The following is a 25603-nucleotide window of genomic DNA, read 5'->3' as shown; positions in this document are numbered from 1 at the left end:
GATGACAGTCGGCGGTCAGTAGTCAGTAGTCAGTGGACAGTGGTCACTCACAGCATGGTGTGGTGCATGGCCCTGCGACCTCGAAAGTCCAGGCCACGTCAAGCTGTCAGAACATCTTGTCCCTGGTACCTCGTGTCGACGTGGAACTGCAAAAGGCCACAGGCCACAGGCCAAGGAGCCACAGGCTGCTCTTTTGTTGGCCGTTCTTTTGTTGGCTGTTCTTGGACTGAGAAATCTGCTCCCTACGCGAGCTTGGGACGCTTCCCCCGTGGGTGGGCAGATCGTATTGATGTTTGATATTTGCTGCCTAAGTTGTGCTCATGTCACTCGTGCCTGGGACAAACAAATACTATGCCAGAATACAGAGTACAGAGTATCCGTATACTGTAGTGTACAATAGGGTCACTGTCTTGCCTGGCGGCCTTCAACCTTGCCTGGGGACAGTCCCTGAGGTCGAAACAGATATCTACTCCAGATCTATGTGTAAGCCGAAGAACATCAGGCTTGTGGTTAGGGTCGTCGTCACTCATTAGTAGTAGTGGTCGTAGTAGCACCGTCGACATCGAGCAGCATATGCGTCAGTGTAGCCCCGTCGACGTCGACCTCAACTTCAATTCCCACTCCCTCTCCCTCTCTCTCTAGCTTTCATCGTCCACCGTCTGCGCATCGGCCTCGTCTTCGAGTTCGAGGGCGAGGTCGATATCCAACTCTTTCCGTTTCGCGTCGTCGGCCTTTTTGGCTTCAGCCTGCTTCTTCTTGGCCTCATCTTCCTTCTTAGCCTCGTCCTCCTTCTCCTTCTGCTTTTTCTGTGCCGCGGCTTCCTTTTGTTTGGCCTTTTCTTGCGCCTTCTGGTCTTCCTTCTTGATGAGCTCGTCCATGCGTTTCTTCTCCTGTGGCGCCTCCTTGGCCCAAAAGTCGCGGATCTCCTGTTCGTACGTGGTCTGGTTGAGGTCCAGCTCCCATGTGGGCAGGTGTTGTTCGGCCACGTCCATCCACGGCGCCATCCGTTGCGCGCGCAGAGACTTGTGCCCGGCGTGATGCACGAGCAAGTCCCCTTCCTTGATCGAGTTGTGCCGGAACTTGGTCTGCGGCGCCATGGGGTCGGCGAAGAGGCCGTCGGTCTCACCGCGATACCCGGCGTACGCGTTGAACCAACGCTGGGGCACATGCATGGTGTTGTTGCGGAACCGGTCCTGGTTATCGGAGAGCGCATCAGCATCAAATCAACCAAACCATCGTTCTGGGATGAGAGTGAGAGTCCTACCTTCTTCAACCACATGCCCATGGCCGACTGATCGCCAAACTCCAAGTCAATGTCCGGGTCAAAGATCTCGGTGCCCAAACAGGCCGTCATCAGCCAGACCGACCATTCGTGAACCCGCAGGAAAAAGACGCCGTTGTTGAGGCCTCGGTGGTCGTTGGTCACCAGCGCATGGACGTGACTCCACGCCTCGTCCGGCGGAAGGAAGATCTCGAGCGGAATTTTGGGGTTCATCAGGACGGTGTCGCCGTCGAACCATCTGCACGGGAGCAAAAGTCAAGCCCAGGTCAGCCACGCCACCAGCAACAAGAGTTTGTTTTTTGTCGAGGGAACGCCCTTCTGCGACAAGACAGGAGGGGGAATACTGCAAATGTAGAAATAGATATTGGAGGGGAAATGCTGTAACTGTAGAAATAGACAAGACAGGAGGGGGAATACTGTAAATGTAAAAATAGGCATTGGATCAGGACGAGTACTCACACCAGCCACTGCAAACGCTCCTCTTCAGGCAACGCCAGCTCCGCCAGCAATTGGTCCAGAATATAGGCCGGCTTCGACCAGTATCCCGGCAGCGTCTTCTCTCTCAGCACGTACATGCTGTACCCAAACTGCTTGTTGTGCGGCAGATGCGCCGCCAATGCCCGTTCGTACAGCGAGTTCGGTTCGCCGTACAGCATGGACAGTTTCCCAATGCCGGAGCGCCCGCGACTCGACCGGCTGTGGCTGTGGCTCTGGCCATCCAGCATGTTTGGGGGTGGTGGTGGTGGCTGTCCCATCCGGCCCACGAGGTCCATCATCACCGTGCTCATGAATACCAGCGTGGTGACGATGCTGATGATTTTGATGTTGGTCTTGCCCACAAGACTGCCGAGGGTGATCATTTTGCGAGAGGGGAGGGCCTCGAATTGGCCCATTCACTTTCTTTCAGTTTTCAGTATACACTGTTGACCGCCGTCTTTTTTTCCCTCTCTTTCTCTTTTAGCCAGTCTCCCTCCGTTTATTTTGGTCCGTGTCCCTCTCTCTCTCTCTCTCTCTTTCTCTTTTGGCCCGTTTCCCTTTCTTTGGCTTGGCCCGCTCGTTTCCCTCTCAGACGCGCACCGCGTCTCTGGGTATATGCTGATCCTGGTCCTGGCCCTCGTCCTCGTCCGGTCTCGTCATAAAGACATCATCTGGCGGTCCGGTAGTGAGAGGCTCGTCATGGGAAGAGTGCGGTGTGTCTTGTCTGCGGTGTGTCTTGTCTTCACGGGGGTAGGGCAGGGCAGGGGACAAGGGTCAGGGGGGAGATCTAATAATGTGAGAATATCGTCATCAAGATCAAGCGTGCAGTGCAGACCCCGGCGCACAAGGTTATAGATAAGTAACTAATTAACTGGATCGTAGATAGCAGATAGCAGATCTTAGATCGTAGATGAAATAGTATGGAGTGAATAAGTATACAAGGGACAAGGGTAGTAGTGGTAGTGGTATTAGTCGAATGGGAGGCGAGAGTGGAAACTATAGACAAAACGCGTTCATGTACGGAGTACACGTACACGTACACACACGTACAGAGAGAGACATAGACAGATACAGACACAGTATCCGTACATTGGGCACCTAGGTACTAATTGCTATTACTAGGATTGTGTGGGTTACACTCTGAAACTACGTACTGTAATCTGTCCCAATTTTTCTCACTTGTCCTCCTGCTGGAGCTTACAGAAGTAGCGGTAGCCTAGGCGTACAGAGGACGGAGTATAGGAAACTGAAAACTGGAAACTTGAAAGTGGAGTCCGGCGCCTGAACGCTTAGGAAGAGAGAGGGGGGGGATGGGAGCCCTGTGGATCACCGCCACCGCCGAAAGGAGACGGACGTTCTGGCCAGATGGCAGGCAGGAGGGACTGCATGCCCATAGACTTGTACTTTACAACGTACTGTAAGCAGTGAACTGAGCATTTTGTTTGATTAAGAAGGGGAGGCGGGACGGACATAGTGCTAAGTAGTAGTATGGCTGGCTGGTGGATACTAGTACTACTGCTTCGAAAGCAAACTAATAAACTGACAGCCTCAGGAGTCAGCCAGCCTCGGGACTCCTCGACGCCTCCTTTTCTACATGCTTCGTACAGCTGAACGCTGGACGCTGGACGCTGAACTGAACACTGAGCTGAACGCTGGACGTTGGACGCTGAACCTTCAACCTTCAACCTTCAACCTTCAACATCTGTAATTCTAGGATAGGGAGTTGGTGTACGGATACTGTCTGCGGCGTGTGAGAGCCTGACCCTGACCCTGAGCCTAACCCTGAGCCCTCGGCGCTGTCAAACAAGGCTGTCAACGATACAGTTACAGTTAAGTACATGCTCCGTACACTGTCCATGCTACTCGTACAGTACATCCCAGGAGCCGAGCCAGGATCCAGAGCCAGGCTGGAACTTGACATTGATATTGGCAGTTTTGACAGTGACAGCCACGACTGTTGGTTCGTTCTCGGTGCTCTGCCGCCTCGAGCGGCTGAAGAATGAAGCATGATATGATGGGGAGGTACTACATACTATCCGTACAGAGTACAGTGAACGACGCCACTGTATGCAGGATACTGTATCCGTACAACGCCGTTCAGTAAAATAAGCCTTATCCCAATTCAATTACCCTAAAAAGCCTCTGAGCTGAGTACTGACCGATTCTCAGAGTAATTATTAATATGTGTAGCGTGCATACAGTGATGGTAATCAAGCCGGCCCCTCCTCCTCCGCGATCGGCTGGAAAACCTGACGGATCTAGATTGTACGGGCTGTAAGAAAACTTACCCCTTTTTCCACGGCCTAAGCTACTGTAACACCTCCACCCACACCTAAAAAGCCTCGATCCCAAACCCCTTTATTCGCTCGGCCTGTCCGTACAACCCCTAACACTAATAATAGTCCTAACCAGAACTGTCAGTGTGACAGCTCAGCCAGTCATCTGGCAGCTGGCGTCTGACAGGTGTGCACCAACCCTAACTACCTAGATACCTACCCCTAACCACGGTTCGGTTTACTATAGCACAGAGATCTGTCTCATGGGCATTCTCGTGGCTCAAAAACCACTCTGAGTTGTCGGGACTGGGTGGCGCAAATACGGATACTCCGTACAGTGTCCAGCCCGGCTGTCACTGTCAACCACATACTTTGTACACAACACACTGTAGTCCGGAGATGGAGTCCTGTACTACTGTACATTAAGGTATGTACATAAGGCTTCAGTGATGGATGTCTGGAGACTGCCACGTTTCGGGGGTCGGCTTTCGGGTTTGAGGTTCAAAACGGATGCGAATGCGAGCCTGGCCGATCTTAGCGTTCCGTCCCTTTTCCCTTTCCTTTCTGTTTATGTATGTACTCCGTACCAGGCCCCCCAAGTCTAGGGGCGGCGCTCCCGACATGTCATGTCCATTCATCATGATAATCTTATTGCCGTCCATTGATTGATATCATCATCATTACTACACTGCGAGACCGCGGACGTGGCGTGATACAGTACACGTGGTAGAGGACCTATCTATCTATATGAACATTGTACACAGTGATTAGGTACAGACGATAAAAGTATCGATAAGTAGCTAGTAAGTGTCCTCTACGTGTTCTGAATATACCATTTCTACCGTACCTGTCTGTACCTGCATGTGGCATGTGCAAGCTACTGTAATGTAGAACAAACGTTCGTCCCAACGCCCGGACCGTGTCCACAGCTAGGACGCCTATCACTAGGTTGAGATGGAGATGGCGATGGCGAAGGCCCACTGGGAGGCGTTGGCGTTGACGGGCTCGACTTCCCATTCCTGTATGAACTTATTTGACAGTCTAAACCCCCTACAGAATGGCAGCCCTACAGAGTCCACAGGACGGATACTGTACTATCGCAGACACTGGACACTGGACACTGAATACTAGCACCACTGACCCCTGAAGTCCGAACTTGTGGAAAGGCAGCCAGGCAGCGGGGCAAGCGAGCAAGCCAAAGTAAGCATTTCTTTTTCCTGTACAGTGTACGCTGTATCCGTACAGTGAGTGCACATTGCATACATAGGTACTCTGGATACACAAGCCATCGCTCTTGGAGACTGTCCAGTCGGAAGTGGGAAGGTTGAGGGTGTTTGTCCACTGCATCTCGACGCTCGACGCTCAACGCTCAACACATACGGTTCGAGGTTCGAATTCGATCACGATTGTCTTGCACCAACGTTGGTCTTCTGCAGTACAGTGCGCCGCCATTGAGGCCGTGTCGTGGCTGTCGACGGGATCCTTAACAGCCGTGCCACCCTCTACGGCCTCGTCAACTCCTCAGCGACAACCTGAGTCTGGGGGTTGGCTGCCGATTCCATCATTGGACATTGTTACTCACTGCCGATTCCATCATTGGACCTTGTCACTCCCCAAGACCAGTGCCGTGCCGTCAGTCCCAGTCACTGAATCGACTGAACTGAAGTGAGCACCTACCTACCTGTGCAAACAGTCTCAGTCATCTCACCATTTCAACATCACATCTCTCAACCGTCCGACACCATCAACATCACACTCCCAACTGCAACTGTCCGACACCACAACCACAACCACAGTCAAAATGGTCTCGGGCACCCACCTCACGCGCTACTGGGCCGCGACCATCATCATCATCTGCATCCTGTACTGGTCTCTCCATGCCACCCGGGTCAACGTGTGGTCACACCTGCCGCGACCGAAAACGGCTCAGGCCAACGGCAACGGCGACGACGACAGCAACCTCGGCATTCCAATCTCACGGCCGCGGGTCGAGTTGGACGAGGTGGACGAAAGCCAGCATCTTGCACAGGCACTGGAGTCGACGTTCGTGCCTTCGCAGGAGTTTCCGTCCAGGTTTCCCCGGATCGTGTGGCAGACGGCCAGCGAGCAGGGGAGAGAACGGTACGCCGACAAGGCGGAGACGTGGAAGAAGGTGCAGGGGTTTCAGTATAATTTCTTGAGTGGTAAGATATCTCGCGAGATGTGTTGGCGAATTCCTCTAGTTCCCTCCTGCGCCTGTGTTTCCCCTGGTTTCCTCTGGTTTCATCTGGTTTCCTCTGGTTTGCATTGGTTGCCTAGTGTCAGGTCTTGCTCTCGGCCGCACAGATCAGGTCAACTCAGTCCACCCAACTCGACACTGCCATAGCTGTTGCTATCTATCATCGAACGAGAACCAAGACCTTTCCTTTCAGTATCTTGCGATCTTATGCCCAAACTGAGCTGACCGACTCCTTTGTCGTCGAACGAGAACCCAAGCTGACCTACCTCCCTCCTCTACAGACGACGAAGCCGACCAATTCGTCCATGACAGCTTCGCCTCTCGACCGGGCATCGTGCACTTCTGGGACGAGCTGGCGGTGCCGGTGCTCAGGGCCGACTTTCTCCGCTACCTGGTGATGCTGGCGGCGGGCGGGGTGTACAGCGACATCGACACGTCGATGCTGGTGCACCCGGACCGCTGGATCCCCATCGACCTCGGGGCCAACACGGTCAACGCGATCGTCGGCATCGAGTACGACGACCACACGTACCCGATGTTCGTGCGGCCCATCGGCCTGTGCCAGTGGACGTTGATGTCCAAGCCCGGCCACCCGATCTTCGAGCTGGCCGTCCAGCGCGTCATGAGCAACCTGGAGTTCATCGCCCGCCGCCGACGCGTCACCATGGCCGACCTGACCCTCGACAAGGGCGAGGTGCTGGAAGCCACGGGGCCCGGCATGATCACCGACGTCGTGCTGCAGGTGCTGCGCGACCAGGGCCAGAACGTCACCTGGGACTCGTTTCACGAGCAGAAGGAGCCCAAGCTCTACGGCGACGTCTTGATCCTGCCCATCAACGGCTTCGCCGGGAATCAGAAACACAGCCATGCGGGGGATCCTGCCTATGGCGAGAAATATGTCCAGCATCATTTCGGCCGGAGCTGGTATGCCCCGCAAGCTGCAGGGGGGCCTGCCGAACAGCACAAGCCAGAGGCAAAGGCAGAGGCAAAGGCAGAGTCAGAGCCAAAACCAGATTCGAAGCCAGATTCGAAGGCAGAGTCAGAGCCCGAGAAGAAGGAGAAGGAGAAGGAAATAGAGAAAGAAAAGGAGAAAGAGAAAGAGAAGGAGAAACAATCTTGATCCCGAGAGGATTCTGATTCTCGCCGAAAAGAAATGGGAAAGGGAAAATACCTCGACCATAAAAGATATCTATGATTGGTGAATGCAGAAGATTCTTCATACTTTACAAGATCAAGGGATGATAATCGAACGCCGATGGTGGTGGTGGTGGTGGTGACCCAATGACCCGACCAGCACGGCACGACACGGCACGACACTCCACGACACACCCAGACTGAATCCTTCTTCGGTCAATACAGCTAAGCCAGCTCAGCTGCTGGCGTCTCGTTTCGACTACTAGGATTGACGGTGACGGGGCGTCTCGTTTAGACTGCTACAGAATTGACGGTGACGGGGGCGTCTCATTTAGACTGCTACAGGATTGACGGTGACGGGGGCGTCTCGTTTAGACTGCTACAGCATTGACGGTGACGGAGGCGTTTTTTTGGGGCTGCTACAGCATCGACGGTGACGGGGCGTCTCGTTTAGACTGCTACAACATTCATTGACGATGACGGTGACGGGGTAGGGGCTGGAACTGGGACGAGGACACCAACGGCGCTGTCCTGAATCCAAGTATCGACTCAGTGATTCGAGGAATTCCCACCGCCGAAGCATCCATCCGCTGCACGAGATGCGATTGCGATATCCTAGTTTCCACCACAGCTGTGTGTCGACTCTTGCTGGAAAGGAGATGACGAATGCGAAAAGGAAACGACGAAGGCAGAAAGGAGACGACGAAGGCAGAACGGAGACGACGAATGCAGAACGGAGACGACGAATGCAGGAAGGAGACGACGAAGGCAGAAAGGAAAGGAAACGACGAATGCAGAGGGTGCCACCACCCACCAGATCCTTGACCAGAAAAGGAAAGGAAACATCGACGTCCTGGTCAGGTCAAGGTCCAGGTCCAGGTCCAGGTCCACGATCCGGAGAGAACAACAGCCAGGTCCACGATCCAGAGAGAACAACAGCCAGGTCCACGATCCAGAGAGAACACTCTGGTCCTACCGACACCGACACCGACACCGACACCGACACCGATGTTGCGGTAGAACTCAATGTTGATGTTGATGTTGATGTTGTGCTGCTAGGAGAGCAGGCGTCCTTCCGAATTCATACTCCTCAACATCCTCAACATCCTCACCAGTTCGACGTCGAGGCGGGCGAGCGAGTCGATGGTCAATCAGTATCAGTGCCAGTATCAATATCATATCAGTGTCGGGGACGGGTCTATGTCTATGTCGATGCCGGACGTTGCGTCATGCAGTGCAGTGGATGGAACAGGAAGAGGAACAGAATGCAACGAGTGAGATACTACCTAGACAACCCCCACACGAACAGACAAACGAGTTAGGAGTGAGCAGACCCAGACGCAGTCACGAAGCGTTTCGAAATAGAGTCTCTACACGAAAGATAGTCTGACTAGCTTTACAAGCCATCGTCTAAGACCATCTGCTCTGGCAGATCCGGGATGGCAATGGCAGAACTCGAACTCGAACTCGACACCAGATGCGGATGTGGATGTGGACGAAGCGGCAGTGACTCGGAATCAGTGTCAGTATCAGTATCAGTATCAGGCAGTAGGTAGTAAAGATATAAGTCTCAGGCGGAGGTAGATATATACGACGAGAGTACAGTGACAGGAACAGTAGGAACAATTCAATAATTCGGGCAAAGGCATATTCAGTAAGAGATTGATGAGTCAGGCATATGATATACATACAGCATGGTGACAGGATATCTCAATCACTACTGTCGTCCGTGGCATTGCTTTTGTCTCTTTTCGCTTTCGCTTTTCGCTTTCACTGTATACAGTAACAATACCATCACTGGTAATGATCTTCTTCCAATACCGTGCTCGTGATGGTCCTCTTGGTCTCCTCCTTGGTCCTTATTCCCAGGCCACCCTCTCATGGTCCATTGGTCTGCTCCTTATAGTCCTTATTCCTAGGCCACTCTCATGGTCCCTTGCTCTCCTTTCCCCGGCCACCCTCATGTAAATGGATGCGTGGCGTTCCACTCGGCGAAGCTGACGTTCGGGTGCAGTCTCAACGACGGATCCACCACCGGAAGGTCACCCTCGGCTTCATAGGTGCCGTCCCAGCAGTACTTCTGCAGACATGCCTCGCACTGTGCCACCCGGTCGATGCCCAGCCTGGTCAGACTCCGATCGATGGCGGCACAACCGAGACACTGGGCCCAATCGGCGTCGAGCGTGCCGTTGCCCTGTGTGGCAATGTCGAAGGAATTCACCAGGAGCTCGTGCGTCTGCACGGGCGTGAACGTGCTCTTGAACCAGGTGAAGTTGCTGTACGCGCTGTAAGGGGTGTTGGTCAAGTACAACACAATCGGACTCGAGGCGTTCCGCGTCGTCGTGTACTGCGTGTCGCAGCCGAAGAACACCGGCTTGCTCGTGTAGTTACGCTTGATAAAAGTCGCCGGGGGAGGAACCTCGGGAAACGCCAGCCCGGCCCGTCGAGCCTGAATGTACGTGTTGTACAGATTCGTGCCGTTGTTCCAGTTGTACGGCGCTTGGTCGCCGTCGTTGTCCCATGAAACGCTGGAGATTAGAAACAAAACCCGTCAGCTCAAGACATGATCGACCACCTCGGGTAAAGTTAAAGCATGTGGCGCAAACTGGAAAGCAGCAAAATTCGAGTCGAAGAAGACTTACATAAAGTCGGCCTTTCGTGCCGGCTGGATAAGCGGCCAGAAGGGGATGGATTGTCCAGACTCGGATCCGTCAGCGAGTAGGAGACTTTCTGGTTCAGGTCCCTCGGACCCCGGTAGGCCGGCGAATGGGTTCGGGACAGATGGGTACATGGACTGGGTGGTGGACAGATTGAAGTATTCCTCGTACGCCGCCAGAACCTCATTGACCACCGTGGACGGAAAGATGGCAGCGCGTCGGTCATAGCGGTGCACGGCCGGCGTTTCCGGCAGGTCCGATCGCTTGGAGAATTGTGCCAAAGTCCCATTGGATTTGGATTCAATGTACCAGAAATTGAATGCACCGGCGGCGATGCCGAGGATGTAACTGAGCAACGTTGTTAGTCATGCCTCGTGCCAGCCACAAGAAAGCACAGAGCATACCTCGCCCGATCGAAGCCCACCACACAGTCAGAGCTGTTTGTCACGCTGCCATTGTAAAGCGTCGTCCCGAGATACTCGGTGGGCAGAAATCCAGTTGCACCACCAGCCGAAGCCTGCCAGGCGCCGAACTCGAACGGGGTCATCTCAAACTATGGACATGTCAGTTCTTTGTCCTCTCCAGATTGCGTTTTGGTCTCGCCGAGAGCGAAGCCCAGGCCACGGGACGTACAATGGTGCTGTTCGAGTAAGGCACCTTGATGCCGAAGAATTCCACGTCGTCGTCGGAGAGTCGGTTGGCGACAAACAACGGTAGAGGCGCCGAATGGTTCCGGAAGTTGGTCAGATTTCTGATTCCCGACAGCGTCACGTTCAAGCCTCCATGAGGAGGGGGCAGGAATTCATAACTATACGCACGCCCTAGAAAGTCGGCCACGCTGACATTGAACCCGGCCTTGTATTTAGCTGCAACATCTAGGAATAGCTCCGAGTCATTGGCGGCGTAGACCGAGTTGTTGGGAGGGTTAAAAACTCGGTCGATGTCAGTATGCCAGTCGGCAACCAGGTCGTTGATGGTTGGGAAGTTGTAGGTCGACAGAGACATGCCCGGCCATGCCCCGCCCGACAATCCTGTAATATAGGTCAAGCTCTGGAGGAGCCCTCCGGTCTTCTGGGTGATGGCGTCGGGGAAGCGCGAGTCGAATGCACGCAGGATTCCGATGGCGGTCATTGCAGAGAGCCAGCCTCCTCCGCTGATGGCGACCGACAGGGTAGGCACGCCAGCATTGTTGTCCTTCTTCATTGCGTCGACCAGCTTCGGGACATCTAAGCCGGTGATGTTGAGACGGTCCAGGTAGGCACTGAAGGCCTCGACGACGACCGACTTACGTCCCTGCACCCAAGTCGCCTCTTGCGAAGACAGGCCATTTGCTGGACGGATCCATTGTTGGTGTGCAGGACACTCTGTGCGCAGAGGAGCGTAGCTGGTGAAGTTGACAGCCAGCGAGCCGGAAACGATCCCTAGAGGCGGGTTAGGTGCACGTCCGACAATACCAGTCCAGGCACAGGCACATACCCAATGCGAGGAAGCAAAGAGTGTTGAAGTAATGCAGGTACATTTTCGGTCTCCTCTCTTGCTGTTGATCAGGTCACAGGAGGAAGGGCTAGGGATAGATACATATCTCCGGCCAGCCCTTCCTGAAGGGTTGCACATCTTTATAATCGGTCTCTGCTCTGGTTTTGCGTTATATCCTGTCTTCAGGCCCTCCATTGCCACTCCGCATCAGCCGACCGCTCGTAGGTTGGGAATGGGAATGCTTTCTTTAGAGCAAGCCACCACGAAGTGGGTTGTGGGAGAGGAACCACCAGAATGATGGCGATGCTGGAGTATGACGCGTAGTCTCGCGAAAAGAGACTGACTGAGGTATTGCTATGCCGATCCGTCTCCATCCAACTTTCCACCGGGGCAGGAGGCCTTGGGAGCCTTACTGCAGCAGGCGGACCGCTGCTTCGGTGGAAGTATTCGTGTCAGCCCTCTGAATAGCCCCCATCGTCAAAGCTTGAACTAGGTTGGCAATAGCTTGACTACGCCACAAGTCAAAGTTTGCAGTGTGTAATGCCGTGTGACGAGAGTAGTAGAGGCTGAGAGGACATGTCCGCGCCTCGACGGGCTGGGTCCGTGTCCCAGCGTGTGCTTCCAGTCTGTAGACATGCCTCGCACTATACCACCCTGTCGACGCCTAGCCTGCTTAGACTCCGATCGATAGCGCTCTTTTGAAAAAGACTAAAAGGCATGTACATATGCAGACATGTCATCGCAAGGTTTGGCGTACACGATATTCCCCATACCTCAGCAATAGTGTCGAACAAAGGCGTCGTCATCTTGGGCGCAGTGACACGGTTATATCATTGTTGCCTAGCAAGTCAAATCTCTTCCCAGTGGCAACTCGACGCCGACCTTCAGGCATCTGTAGGCCGATGAGGCTTCTCGGGGCTCTGGCCGGTTTCTGGCCGGGTCTGGATGTCTGGATGTCTGAATGTCTGGATGTGTGGATGTCTGGAGGTCTGGATAGGCTTGAACAGTCAAAAGGTTGAGCTCCCCATCAGCCCAAAGCAGTGGCAGTGGCAGTGGCAGTCCGTAATCAAGCCCGTGTCCCTCTCCTGTAACTCATGGTGATCTCATGAACGCCAGCAGGCCTTTCGAAGATAGAGGCTCGTCTGTCCCAGTCTGTCCCAGTCGCTGTGCCCTCTTCATGTGCATGCAGGGTGAGACGTCCAGAGCCACAGAGGAAGGTAGTTGGTGAAATTGAAATTGCCAGCTTTCTGACATGTATTTATATTTTATATGAACAACTATCCAACTTGTATTTATATTTTATATTCCATATAAAATATACTCATCTCGTCCTTCCACACCTATACACCTCGTAGATTCAAGTGCAGGCGTCCGGTGGCCCTCGCAAAGCTGCCGATCATCCAGTCGATAAAACTTTCGCGACTTCTTTGAATCTCCCGAACGGCTTCATGAAAGGCCTCCTGCACATTGATGTTGGACATGGCCGATGTCTCGAAGAACGGACACATGATATTGTCGGCCAGGCTCTGCCCTTCGGCCGTCGACACCTCCCGGTGCCCTCCCAAATCACACTTGTTGCCCACCAAGATTAGGGGCAGGCGCTCGTCGTTCCGATTCAGAGTCTGATGGAGCCGAGGGATCTGCTCGATGAAATACAACACTTCCTCGTACGAGCTGCGCGACGTAATGCTGTAGACGAGCATGATACTGTCGCACGTCCGGATATGCTCCTCCCACAGGCCCGAATACTCCATCTGGCCCGAGTGGTCGACGATGTCGAGAGACACGCGCTTGCCGTCCACACTGCACTCGGCCCGGTAGCTGTCCTCGATGGTCGGGTCCCAATTATCCCCCGAAGCAAAGATCATTCCGGGATGAAGAAACTGGTGGTCAGAGGTCAGTCAGTACTCAGGACTCGACACTCGACACTCGCGATTCAGGACTCGGCTCTCAACTGGCTTGGATCTACAGATGCAGAATACAGCCGATGGGAACTATGCGACCTGCCACCTGAACATGGGCCTGCACTACAGTCGACTCACCTGAAGTACGAGCGGAGACTTCCCCACCGCACCGCCGCCGAGGAGAATCAATTTATACAGTTGACGCGCGGCTGACGAGGAGCTGCTCGTTTCTGGACCACTAACGGCCTTGTCGTCGGAGACTGGGAACGCAAGGTCCGACTCTGCAGCAGGCAAAGACGAGACAGTGTCAGGGTGTTGCTCGGGCTGCCTGGGCACCCAATCGAGTCGAGAAAAGTTTCTTGGTCTGTTCTGTGGGCGCTGTATCATGAGTCCACTCGTGAGTCCAAGAGACATGTTCGTCGGAGTTGGAGTTGAGGTGCGACTTGCGATTCCCTCTGTGTCAAGTCGATTGACAGGCCCATCCGGCTGTTGCACCTGGACTTGAATGCTGTGGATGTTGCTGTTGCTGTTGCTGTTACTATAGTTGGATGATTCGCCCCCCAGGGGAGAATACCGTGATATCGTTCCGTCGGAGCTGTGTACGAGAGATTCCTGACTGGTTGAAGCTATGGTCGGGAGAGGAGAGCTGGCGGCCGTCTTTTTCTGCATGGTCCGAGCCGCGTCGATGCCGATGCCTCTGGATCGTTGACGGAGGTTTCGAAACATGACCCGCCTATAGGCTCTCGAGTTGGCAATCTCATGATCCAGCGGCATCAACGATTCAGGCGTCTCGTCACATTCTCGATCCGTGTGTATGGCTGTGGTGGAAAAGTTGTCGCTGTGAGTCAGGATGCTGAACCGGAGAGAGCCGGACGGCGTCATGGTCGAAGGTTTCTTGTTCCAAGATATCCGAGATCGCTCGATCAAGTCGTCGAGCGCGAAGATCTGGTCGGTGAGGAGCGAGTGTATTTCGTGGATCGAGGTACTCTGCGAGACGACCAACAGATTGGTGAGCCCGGTTTGGTATCCGTCCAGTTGCGATAGGAGCTCCTCAATGTCCTCGCCCTTCCAGACCGCCTCCAACTTTGCGTCGATCTTCTCCTGGTTCGCAATCTGCTTTCCTGCCGTGGCGCGGAAATCCAGAATATACTCCTCGATCAGGGACAGCGCGCCCTTGCAGCCGATGACGATGGTTTGCAGCACGTGGACGATGCGTTGGTGCTCGTTCTTGAAGGCCACGGCTCCTTGAACGTCGAGTCGCTGGAGTCGGGCCATCGCGGTCTGGATTCCGTGGCACTGCGCCGCCACCGAAGCCATCAACGTGGGAGGCACAATATACTCCTTCTGCACGTCTTGGATGCATTTCATCACTTTGGCGAAATCCGAGAGGAACGTCGGGATTTGAAGCGCGAGATCAGCCACAGTCCTGCACCCTCGTCAGTATCTCATGAACCCTGTATCCGCTGTCACTTGCCGGATCCATACAGTGAGTTGCTGGCAGTTGGGTCGCTAGAGTTGGAATTGGGACTGGGACTGGAACCGGAATCACCGACCGAGGGAGGGAGGGCGTGGTACGGGTCGTCCACTGGTGGATGTGGAACCAAGGTTGACTGGCTGTCTGCCGGGTCGACGGCCTTCGGCGGCGGTTCTGTCTTCATCATCCGCCTGACTCTCTTGTAGACCTTCTCGAAGGTATCGTCACTCTCGGTTTCGAATTTGCACATTGCACTGTGATCCGAGTCGACCGGAATCTGTTCCTCGTGGTTGACGTCGAGGAGAGCGGAATACTTCTCGACAATCTAGCTCCCGATTCAGATTAGGCACAAATCTGATAACACACGGTTTTGGGATGCCCCATACCAGGTTGGAAAAGCCCTTCATCGGCCGCTGCTCATAGAAGCTGTACACTTGGTAGTCGGGTAACTGATGGCGGAAATCGGCGGTCAGCCGCTGAAGGGTCGCCGAGTTCGTTTCGAGCGCCTTTAAGAGACGTGCCGGGGGTCGAGAGGTCACAAACTGGGCCACATTCGCCAGCACTTTCCCGTACGTGGCCTTCTCGCTGCCACGGTGAGGCGTGCCGAGGAAGATGAGACCTCGCGTGGCATCCTTGATGCAGTGGTACCGTGACTCTAGCCGTGCTTGTAGCAGAGCCTGCGGACCGATCAGCCATCAGATGAAATCACCCTCCCCCGAGTTTGGCCGCTGAGATACCTGTTTGACCACGATTCCGCCGAGAGAGTGTGCAATGAATATCAGTGGACGCTGGATCTCCTAGCACAGTATCAACATCTTCTTCCTTCTTGGGTTCATATTGGTGATCTTCTGCACCTCCGGCTCTTCTCTCTTGTCCACCAAACTAGCCAACAAGCTTCTGGCATGATCAATCACTTCCGCCGTCGACTGTCCTAACGCCATGGCCGCATTGTAGCCGAAGGTCATGATACGCGCATTCGGGATCTGCGCGGGGAGGAAGTCTTTCAGCCAGATGGCCTTGGACTTTGGGTGTGTCCAAGTGTGGATGGCGTCGCCGCCCAGGCCGTGGACGGCCACAATACTAAGGTCAGGGTCAGATTTCCGTTAATAAAGAGCCTGAGCAGTGGCTGGCGACACCTCTCGAGCCTTGAGGAGGGACTTACTCAACGGCGGGCGATGCGACGACATCTACGGGAGAATACACAATGGAGAGCACCATCCCGAGAAGCGTCCAACATCCAGCATCGACAATCCAGTACCAGTAGGATTGAGGTCAAGACAGTTTTTACCCACCTCAAAGAAGGTCATGGTAACAGGTGGCCTGTAAGTACCAAGTACCGCCGGGACTGTGACAAGGTCGACAACTGAGACATCTCGAGCCGTGCAGCGGCAGGGCAGGGAAGGGCCGCTTGGCAGCTGCGAGGCTCATGCTGTCAGGCTGAGCACCGCCGTCCAGAGGAGGAGAGGAGGAGGCGGGAGGGGGGCGCTACGCAGGCGCAGGCACAGGCACAGGGATGGTAAAATGTGACAACGCCAATATCAATATCACGCGCCGAGATCCAATGAAGACGCGTAAAGCGGTCAGCCACCAAGCCACGTGACGTAGCCTTCCTTGTACTGGCGACAAGACGGTGCGCACCCATTAATTGATTGAGGATGGGAAACGAGAAACGAGAAACAAGAAACAAGAAACAAGAATGCAGAAAGAAGAAAGAAGAAAGATCAAAATCATGGGCACTGTCAAGAACGCAATAAATGCAGACAGGGGGTGTGAAACACCTTGCATGTCCTCAATCGAGAAAGTCGCCGCCAGTCTCCTTCAAGATCAACTCGTACTCGGGCTTGAACTGCATGTACATGACCTCGGGAGAGCCGGTCTGCTTCTTGGTGTACTCGGCCTCCTCCTTGCCGACATAGGTCTTTGTGACGTGGTTCGACGCGACCATGTTGGTCACGATGACTTGGTTCTGGCACGCCCGTTCCAGGGCAATGAAGAAAGCCGCGGCTTCATCGACCGTGCCCCCAGCCGTTAACAGGCCGTGGTTCTGCAGGATGATGTTCTTGTTGGTCGGCCCCAGGGCGGCGGCAATGTGCGCTCCCTCCTCCTTGGCAAAGACCACGCCTCCGAACCCGGCGTAGACGGCCAAATCGTTGTAGAACATGCATGAGTCTGGATCGAGAGCAGGTCAGAGTCAGAACGGAAGGAAACACAACGAACTCCTGCCAGTTAGAGGCCCGGCAAATCAAAGGCTCTCGCTCTCACCTTGATTCAACATCTCGATGGGCTTGCCGAACGTCGACCAAGCTCGACCGTACGGACTATGCATGTGACATGCCGCATTGATGTCCGGACGCGCCTTGTGGATCTGGCTGTGAATGATAAACCCGGCAGTGTTGACGGGCTGGTTGTTGCCGCCCACTTGGTTGCCGTCCTCGTCGACCTGCACCATGTCGGACACCTTCAGCATGCCGAAATGTACTCCATAGGGGTTGATCCAGAAGGTGTTCGGGTCAACAGGGTCTGCAGGCTCCAAGATGAGTAAGCACACTGACGGGGGAGGTCACCAGGAAAGAGTAAGGAGTATGACGGTGGTGGTGGGAGAGGCAACCAGGAAGGAGTAAGGCGTATGCCTCGAAACCCCTAAGCCCTACCTCGAAGACTAATATGTCCGCTTGAACCATCTGCATATCCGAGTTTGGCGAAGACTCGAAACGCTCCGGCCATATGCTCGAGCTGCCATCTTCGTTCTTCCTCTTTGGTCGCTGGCGTCGGAATGTAGTGTAGCCGCCGGCGCCCAGATGAAGGTTCGGATGTCGTGTTCAGGGCCGAGCGGGGTGCGGCAGCTGGGGCCACAGCCTTGGACGATTGTGAGACAGGGGTGGCGGGAGATGTGGTGGTGGTAGTCGTAGACATGCTGGACACTGAACAGCGTGAGGGCAAGGGATGAAAACACAGCTCTTTCCTTGGTGTTGGTGAACAAAAGCCTCTCTCCTTGGTGTTGGCGAACAGAAGCCTCTCTCGAGATCCTTGTTTGCGTGACGGGCAAGCCTCGGGGTCAAAAAGGTGACATGGTGCAAATCTGCGTGCCCAGTGTTTTTTTGTCTCCCAGAGGCGTGGGATTCGGATTCAAGCATTGGATCTTCTTGGCTGGTGGGTATTGAATTGGAATCCACATCCACCTCAGTCTTTAGAAGATGGTCGCCGCCAAATCGCACGGGCATGGGCTTGGGAGGGGGGGGGGGAGTGAAGAGGTGAGGGGATATGTAAGGAGGAGAGCGTTCGGCCTTCTCCAGGTGCGGTCAACTCCATATATCAAACTTAGGCACTAACTTGGGCATTCCCAGCCTTGTTCTTAACCAGAGGGCTAATACGGAGTCTAGGTATAGGTATAGGCATACTGTATAGTCTGGGCTCCCCCCGTACCCCTTTGATAGCGAACATGGAATATTTCAACCTTTGAAATAATCTAGTAACCCCTGAACTCCACATGGAGGGATATGGACGCCAATGGAGTGCATGTTATCTCGTTTCTTTGTACTCCGTACGTCGTTGGAGAGTCAGTGCCCATGACTGGACGAGGTCTTGACGGACGTGGTCTTGACTGGACGAGGTCTGGACCTAATTCGGCCATCCCACTGTCTAAAGAGACTGGAGGGCTTAGGCTCTACATCTGCCGGACATGCTTCATACTATGTATGTACCCCTAGCCCGAACCCTAACCCTATGCCATGGAGACTTTGGCATCCTAGAATGTACTGCCAGTGTCTTCCGACATCCGGAAATGTACTGTCCTGCCGTCCAGGCATTGACCGCGTATACGAGTGCTATATGGAGTATAGAAAAGCCGGATTGAGCAGAGACCCAGTAAGTTGGTATCTTTGTATGTGATTGTATCTACATACCCCATGTCATCCGCTATGCGATAAATCCAGATATGCATCCTGCATCATGCATCCTGCTCGTGCATCCTGATCCCTGCAGTGGACCATACATATATACTTACATGGTATGTATATGTGTATGTGTGTGTGTGTGTGTGTGTGTGTGTGTGTGTGTGTGTGCCATTTGATTCATCAGATCCAGTCACAACCACAGTCACGATCGCGGACCTTTCTTCCTTTCTTCTTGCTTTTCTTCTGTTCTGTTTCTATATCCTCTGACCTCTCCCTGCAATCTGCAGGGTCAATACAAGCTGTAGGGCTAATACAACAATCCCAACAACTCGACAACGGTATATTTCTCAATGTCATCGACCACACTCTTGATCCTACGGGCGCGCTCCTCCCCTAGCACGGGATTGACCAGACTGAAGAACTTGGCGTCGACCTGGTCCCTGGTGAAGGGATGCTGAGCCTCGCCCAGCGGATAGGGGATGTCGACCTCGACCGGGTCGCCGTGGCCGTCGGCGTATTCGACGCGGATCTTGGAGCCGAACTGCTTGATGGACGGGTCGGCGACGCAGACGATCTTGTCGGCGAGGGCGCGGATGGCCGGGTCGCGAAGCCGGTCGGGCTCGTAGCACCGCACGCCGTTGTCCGAGCCGTACAGGAAACTGTTGGCCGTGGTGAAGTAGGCCGAGAACTGGGCGTCGACCATGTTCTCCGGGTGGATCTTGTTAGGGGTGGGGGCGCCGACGACGAGGAGGTTGTTGGGGCTCAGGGACAGAGTGATTCTTTTGACTTGGGGAGGGCCCAGACTCTGGCTTCTGTCGCTGTCCCGGTCCCGCCCCAACTTGGCCGCGTGCTCGATGAACCCGTGGGTCATGCGACAGGCCGGAAAGGGTTTCAGCGAGGTCTCAAGGAACTCCCAGCGCACGGCCAGATCGGCGACCAGATAGTGCAGGTCTTTGTCTTGCTTGGGGCTGTAGGCGTGCAGGAAGCCGAACTTGGCGTCCTCGAGGATGCTGGCGGCGCCGACCACGCCGGCCTCGGCCAGGGCCACGCACACAAAGGCGTCGTGCACCGCGAACCCCGGGTGCAGTCGTTTGTTCCAGCTGCCGTTGGCCAGGTACTGCATCGACCCGGCCGCCTTGGACCCGGCGAGCCCGAAGGCGTCTGCCACCGTCGCCGCCGGCAGCCGCTTGAGCACGGCGATGGTGGCCACCGCGCCGAAGATGCCCGCCGTCGACGTGTTGTGGAACCCGCGCGCGTACGCTTCGTTGCCCAGCTCGCGGCCCAGCCGGCATGTGATTTCGTAGCCGACGGCGACGGCGAGCAGGAAACGGTCGATGTCAATGTCGGTGTCGATGTCGCTGTGGCTCAGCACTTCCGCCTGGCTCAAGCCCGCCCCGAACGCCGTCACGCCCGCATGCAGCGTGCCCGGCGCGTACGTGTCGTCAAAGTCCAGCGAGTGGCCGAGCGCGGCGTTCAACAGGCCCGCGTACGCCGGCGTCCAGCCTCGCCCCTTGCCCAGCACCGTGCAGCTGGAGCTGTTCTTTGTGTCCGTGTCTGTCTGGCCGCCCAGCGCCCGCACCGCCCGGCAGATGGGTTCGGTCGAGTCTGACGTCTGGCTGGCCGCGAGCGTGACCCCGATGAAGTCGAGCAGGAACTCTTTCAGCCGGTCTCGCACCTGCGCAGTCAGGGCGGCGGGCTGCACATTGGCCACGAAGTCGGCGAAGATGCGGGTGACGGGGACGGGGACGTTGCCATCGTTGTTGGCAACATCATTCCCGGTCCCGGTCCCGGTCCCATTAGACAAAGACATGAGAGGCCACCGGGGGTCAATCCAAGTTGACGATTAATCAATCAACCAAATCAGAGGGATGGATGGGATTGAACTGCGCCAATGATGAATTGACTTTTGCCGATTCAAAATATGAATATGAATATGAATATGAATGGCAAGCAAGCAATTCCTGCCCTGATTCCTGCGACAATAACTATAGATACAGCACTGTACTGTAGACGGGACGGAGTACAGAGACTAGGTAAGGTAAGTCGACGACACACGGTGTGGTCGTAGTCAGGACGCATTCGAGATGGAGATGGAGATGCCAGAGACCAGAAACTCCAACTTTCTTCGAGCACATCCTCGGGCTTGGTCTCTCGAAAGTCTGCCCAGTGGCGCAACCCCTCATTGTCAGCGGTTGCGAGGCACTCTTATCGGCCTCGGATCTCGCTCTGGCGTCTGCCGTCTGCCGCCTTCCCCGTTTGGGGGTTGGCCGGCCTCGTCTCGGAACCTGCCCTCGTCGAGAATCTCCGAGAGGCGCCGTTATCGGCCTTGCCGGTCTGCCTGCCATTCATTAGTCATGAGCCATCATTATTGCCAATGTACGGATATTGTCGTTTTGATTCCCAGCTAGACTTCGAGTTCGACTTCTCGGAAACACCGGCCACTGTGCGGAGTCTGGAGTATGAAAGATCTAGCCTACTTCGTAAAGGTAGTCAGTCATCCCGAACGCCAATGCCAACCGAAAGGAAAGGGTCGATTGGTCTCGAATCCTCGCTCCTTTGGTTTATATACTTCTGACCCCTATCCCCCTATCCCTGTGGATCTGGTCCAAGGCTCTCCCTAAGTTCTTTCCATATATACGAGGTTCGGGTACGAGAACAAGAACGAGAATAAGAACAAGAATAAGAATAAGAACAGGAACAAGAACAGGAAGGAGCCTTTCAACCGCACTCATTTTAGATTTGTGGTTTTATAGCTCCTTGGGTCGATTTGACTTGTATGTGTTCAGATAAGCAAAGCAACTGAGTTCCCTTGGCGATACGGATCCTGTGTATCGCATGCGTGATTCAATTACATCCATGTCAGGTTTGGTCTAACCTGCTCTGATGGCTCCCTGACGGTCCATTGCGGTTTCCCGATGCCTCATTCACGTGCTTATGTCACGCGTGCTCATGCTTCCTCTTCCTGACGCTTCATCTTCCTCATGCTTCCTCTTCCTGACGATTCAGTCACTCCATGGATGACCAGCCAGGGTCGAATCAGATACTACTACTACCTACCCCCACCAGTAGCCCAGCCCGCCTATGAAGCCAACGTTTCTGGCGTCAGCTTCAAGAGCGCAATGTTGCTCCCTTCACGGGCCAGGTCGTCTCTTCTCGACGAACTCAGAGGATCCAAGTATGGCCGTTCGCCCAGGCTGACGGCGCGCTGGCCCGTTCGTGTCCCGAGACCTTGATAGTCTGGTGTGGCGGCATGGTATGTGGACCGACTATAGAGAGTGGGTGGGTGGTTAGTTTTGTTTGGCTGAGTTGGCCATGAAGAAGAACAGAGGAAATTGGTGGACAGGACAGGACAGGACAAGACAGGACAGGACAGGACAGGGCAAGACAGGACAGGACAGGACAGGACAGGACAGGACAGGACAGGACAGGATAGGCAGGGCAAGCCAAGGCAAGGCAAATCACAGGACAGGACAGGGCAAACCAAGGCAAGGCAAATCAACAGGACAGGACAGGACAGGCAAGCCAACCCAAGGCAAATCAACTTACTTGTCCCAAATCACCAGATCGTTCGGGTTGTCCCAGTGCACTCGGACCTGCAGATCGTGGTTCTCGACAATCAGGCGTAGGAACCAGTTCAACAGGGCCTGCGACTCCTCCTCGGTGACGCCGTTGATGTGCTGCACATGGTGGCCGACGGCAAAGACCGACTTCCAGCCCGTGACGGGATTGGTGCGGATGACGGGGTGGATGGCCTCGAGCTGGGGGCCGACGTTCTCGGGCGCGCCGCGCTCCTGTTCGTACAGCTTGTAGCCGTTGATGGCGGCGGCCTTGCCGAACTTGGGCTGGCCGTACGTGGCGGTCAACGACTCCAGCAGCGAGCGGATCGGGGGCGAGATGCGATCGTAGACGTCGTAGCCTGATGCAAATAGGGTGTCTGGGGTTACGTTAGCCGGAATCCGTAACCCAGTGTTATTCGACCGTGACAGTGACAGGATGCTGGTGTGTAAGATGCAACCAGTACAGTACTACTGGCCATCGGGGGTCTGTGGTTTGTGGTCTGGGGTCTGGAGTCTAGACTCTGGATCGGTATGGATATATGGATATTATATGTAACATACCTCCGCCTGTCTCGGGAAGCTTGGTCAGTCGCAGGGCGGCATAGTCACTCGGCACCCTCTCAAACGTAATGTCCGAGTGCCACTGGTCGATGTTGCTGGACTTGATGACCTCGCGGTCCTGCACGCCCTTGAAGATGATGCGGCCTCGCGTCGAGTCGATCACGCTGATCTCGTTGTCTCGCTTCTGGCCCTGGCCCTGGTCGGCCGGCGCGATGTTGACCGTCGGATGGATGTGCAGTTTCGACGTGCTGGGCTTGCCGGACAGCTCGCCCAGTCGCTGCACCAGCTGCTTCTGCAGGTCGTTGTCCAGGGCATCCTGTTGGCGGAAGACGACGACGTTGCGGCGGGAGACTGTTTCATTCATTGTGTAAGTTTGTGGTATAAAGTGTTTGATTCATCTGTGAGCTTGTGGTACAAAGTGTTTCATTCATTCTGTGAGCTTGTGGTATAAACTTGTAGTATGTAGATGGTCGTAATGCATTTTGGTCAAACACAGTATAAAAATAAATATAAATGAAATCGTAGGGCACTGGAACTTACTGGTGATGGCCAGGTCTCGCAGCAGCTCGTCCGAGTTGGGAGCATTCAGCCAGTCTACCAGGTTGACATTCTTGAACTCGGTGCCAATCACGGGAGTCAGGTCTCTGCGTTCAAACTGGTCCAGGGCACCGCTCAATTTCAATGGCTTGCGGTGTTGGTGTTGTTTTTGTGGCGTGGCCGTGGACTGGCTGGTTCCGATGTCATCGTGAGCCACGGATGGAGCCATGTTGTATGTTGTATGTTGTGCTGGGTTGTCTTGGTGTTGTATGTTGTAGGTTGTATATTGTGCTGGGTTGTCTTGGGATCGTTGATGATAATTTATGCCCTGGTCGGGATACCTGGTCGTATTTGGTTGATGTGATGACACAAGATGGGAAACTCTACCAGGTCAGTCGCCCCGCGTAGACCAGTTCAGCTTCCGCGACAGTATTGTCAGAGTCTGTGTATATGTACAGTTCAGCTTCAGCACCAATATACAACACTGTCAGCGTATATGTATATGCGTAGTATTATTGTGCCGTCCCAACTTCAAGTTATAGGTATACTGTATGCCGTCTCGCTTGGTAGTGGAGACTGGAGACTGGAGACTGGGCTCTTCTCTTCTGGAGATGTGGAATATGGCATCATCCGCCCTACTTATTGCACAAGCCACGGCCGCCCCCCTGGCTCCCAGGGCCCGACGGGCGACGGCACACGATGCTACTGAGTAATTGTATCTAGATGGCACTGACTAGTGCTTCCTTAGTACTTACAGTAGTATGGACTGGATTTGCCGAGACAAGACAAGTCAGAAGCTGAAGTGGTGAAAGTTTGCTTATCACATATCATCACCATATCCACTACTACACATCAATCATGAACCCTTAATCCTTGGCCCTTAGTCCTCATCCGATGCGCGTCTTCAGTCCTCATCCGACGCGCGTGTAGTAGGTAGGAGGACAGGACGGCAAAAGACACGCGATCCTCTTGGAGATGCAGTACTACGACTGTTACTAAGGAGCTTGCTGTACACTGTACTCGTCCTGTTCGGCCATCTGGTGTCTACTCTGTAGCGACCCGTTCGTACCCTTCCTGTACGTAGCTACCCGTTCGCACCCTTCCTGTACGTAACCTGCCTGGCGTTGCTATTGGAGATCGCTGAACCGAAGAGTACATTTGAGGGTTATAGGGAATGGAATGATACTCGCAACAATGGTCCAGTCTAATCTAGTCTAGTCTCGCTTTTGTAAACATATACTGTCCTTCAGCCGACCTCATCTCGATGAGTGACAGGCGTGTCTCCAACCGTGGCAACAGATTCGCCTTCAGTCATAGGATATAGCTATAACTATAACTATAACTTGGCCAGCGCCCGACGCCGCGACACAGACCGAGGGTCCAGATATGGCTTCTCGCCGATCGAGACAACGCGGTTCCCGGCACGGGGGGCATCATAGTCGCTTCGATCATGTTAGCAAAGCCAAAGCCACAGAAACGGGAGCGGGAGCTCAAGCTAAGCACAAGCTCAAGGGGATGGAATTGGAATCGGACGCCACTTACAAGGTCGCGGTGTGGAAGCATGAGCGACTAGATGAGAGAGAAAGAGTGAGTCAGTGAATGACAGGTCAATAGACAAAAGACAAGTGACAATAGTCCACCGACAAACAGATGCCGGGCACGGAGACGGAGACGGAGACGGATACTCACTTGTCCCAGATGGCAATGTCGTTCTTGTTCCACCTGAAGCGGACTTGGAGGTCGTGATTCTCAGCCACGAGTTGCAGAACTAGGTAGGATCTCATTAGTATATCGTGTATGAAACCGTGTATCCATGTAGCAAAACCCATGTATGACGGATGCATCGGGACGTAGCCGGAGCCAGAAGACACAACATACAGTATGCTTTGAGGATTTGATCTTCACGCGGGGTGACATTGTCGAACTGCCCGTCTTGTACCTGATGGCCAGCGGCCACAAGGCTCTTCCATCTATATGTGATCCGTGAGCAATGAACGGCATGCGCAGATTGAGTGAGAGTGAGAGTGAGAGTGAGAGTGAGAGTGATTGTCTGAGATCTGAGAAGGTACACAGAACATAGCACATAGTACATACCCAGTCACAGGATTGGTGCGCACCACAGGACTGCCAGAGAAGATTGTAGTCAGCACGGTCTGG

The 25603-nt window shown here is 54.4% G+C and overlaps 8 protein-coding genes across 8 annotated transcripts; 1 reads left to right on the top strand and 7 right to left on the bottom strand.

Annotated features, from left to right (window-relative positions):
* Positions 1 to 638: 638 nt before the first annotated feature.
* Positions 639 to 2142, bottom strand: A1O3_02687 (uncharacterized protein; the record flags this gene model as incomplete). The annotated part of the gene is made up of 3 exons (XM_007732827.1): positions 639 to 1193; positions 1265 to 1520; positions 1742 to 2142. The coding sequence occupies 3 exons, from the start codon at positions 2140 to 2142 to the stop codon at positions 639 to 641; spliced, it is 1212 nt and encodes a 403-aa protein (XP_007731017.1).
* Positions 2143 to 5836: 3694 nt separating this feature from the next.
* Positions 5837 to 7373, top strand: A1O3_02686 (uncharacterized protein; the record flags this gene model as incomplete). Its single annotated transcript, XM_007732826.1, has 2 exons — positions 5837 to 6218; positions 6535 to 7373. 2 exons carry the CDS (start codon positions 5837 to 5839, stop codon positions 7371 to 7373), a joined length of 1221 nt encoding a protein of 406 aa, XP_007731016.1.
* Positions 7374 to 9347: 1974 nt separating this feature from the next.
* On the bottom strand, positions 9348 to 11563 carry A1O3_02685 (uncharacterized protein; the record flags this gene model as incomplete). The annotated part of the gene is made up of 5 exons (XM_007732825.1): positions 9348 to 9915; positions 10030 to 10392; positions 10449 to 10597; positions 10678 to 11465; positions 11521 to 11563. 5 exons carry the CDS (start codon positions 11561 to 11563, stop codon positions 9348 to 9350), a joined length of 1911 nt encoding a protein of 636 aa, XP_007731015.1.
* A 1297-nt stretch (positions 11564 to 12860) lies between these two features.
* Positions 12861 to 16116, bottom strand: A1O3_02684 (uncharacterized protein; the record flags this gene model as incomplete). The annotated part of the gene is made up of 7 exons (XM_007732824.1): positions 12861 to 13403; positions 13563 to 14850; positions 14910 to 15223; positions 15285 to 15575; positions 15636 to 15695; positions 15753 to 15978; positions 16061 to 16116. 7 exons carry the CDS (start codon positions 16114 to 16116, stop codon positions 12861 to 12863), a joined length of 2778 nt encoding a protein of 925 aa, XP_007731014.1.
* Positions 16117 to 16687: 571 nt separating this feature from the next.
* On the bottom strand, positions 16688 to 17811 carry A1O3_02683 (L-fuculose-phosphate aldolase; the record flags this gene model as incomplete). The annotated part of the gene is made up of 3 exons (XM_007732823.1): positions 16688 to 17067; positions 17161 to 17418; positions 17550 to 17811. 3 exons carry the CDS (start codon positions 17809 to 17811, stop codon positions 16688 to 16690), a joined length of 900 nt encoding a protein of 299 aa, XP_007731013.1.
* Positions 17812 to 19098: 1287 nt separating this feature from the next.
* A1O3_02682 (uncharacterized protein) lies at positions 19099 to 20601 on the bottom strand (the record flags this gene model as incomplete). The annotated part of the gene is made up of 1 exon (XM_007732822.1): positions 19099 to 20601. One exon carries the CDS (start codon positions 20599 to 20601, stop codon positions 19099 to 19101), a length of 1503 nt encoding a protein of 500 aa, XP_007731012.1.
* A 1269-nt stretch (positions 20602 to 21870) lies between these two features.
* Positions 21871 to 23675, bottom strand: A1O3_02681 (uncharacterized protein; the record flags this gene model as incomplete). The annotated part of the gene is made up of 4 exons (XM_007732821.1): positions 21871 to 22057; positions 22338 to 22725; positions 22910 to 23260; positions 23450 to 23675. The coding sequence occupies 4 exons, from the start codon at positions 23673 to 23675 to the stop codon at positions 21871 to 21873; spliced, it is 1152 nt and encodes a 383-aa protein (XP_007731011.1).
* Positions 23676 to 24782: 1107 nt separating this feature from the next.
* Positions 24783 to 25275, bottom strand: A1O3_02680 (uncharacterized protein; the record flags this gene model as incomplete). The annotated part of the gene is made up of 2 exons (XM_007732820.1): positions 24783 to 24888; positions 25136 to 25275. 2 exons carry the CDS (start codon positions 25273 to 25275, stop codon positions 24783 to 24785), a joined length of 246 nt encoding a protein of 81 aa, XP_007731010.1.
* Between the last annotated feature and the right edge of the window lie 328 nt (positions 25276 to 25603).

The sequence above is a fragment of the Capronia epimyces genome (genome assembly GCF_000585565.1).
Source record: "Capronia epimyces CBS 606.96 chromosome Unknown aczIQ-supercont1.2, whole genome shotgun sequence".
NCBI classification, from domain to species: domain Eukaryota; kingdom Fungi; phylum Ascomycota; class Eurotiomycetes; order Chaetothyriales; family Herpotrichiellaceae; genus Capronia; species Capronia epimyces.
Note: the sequence above shows the minus strand (reverse complement) of the source record. Positions and strands in the feature narration are given on the sequence as shown.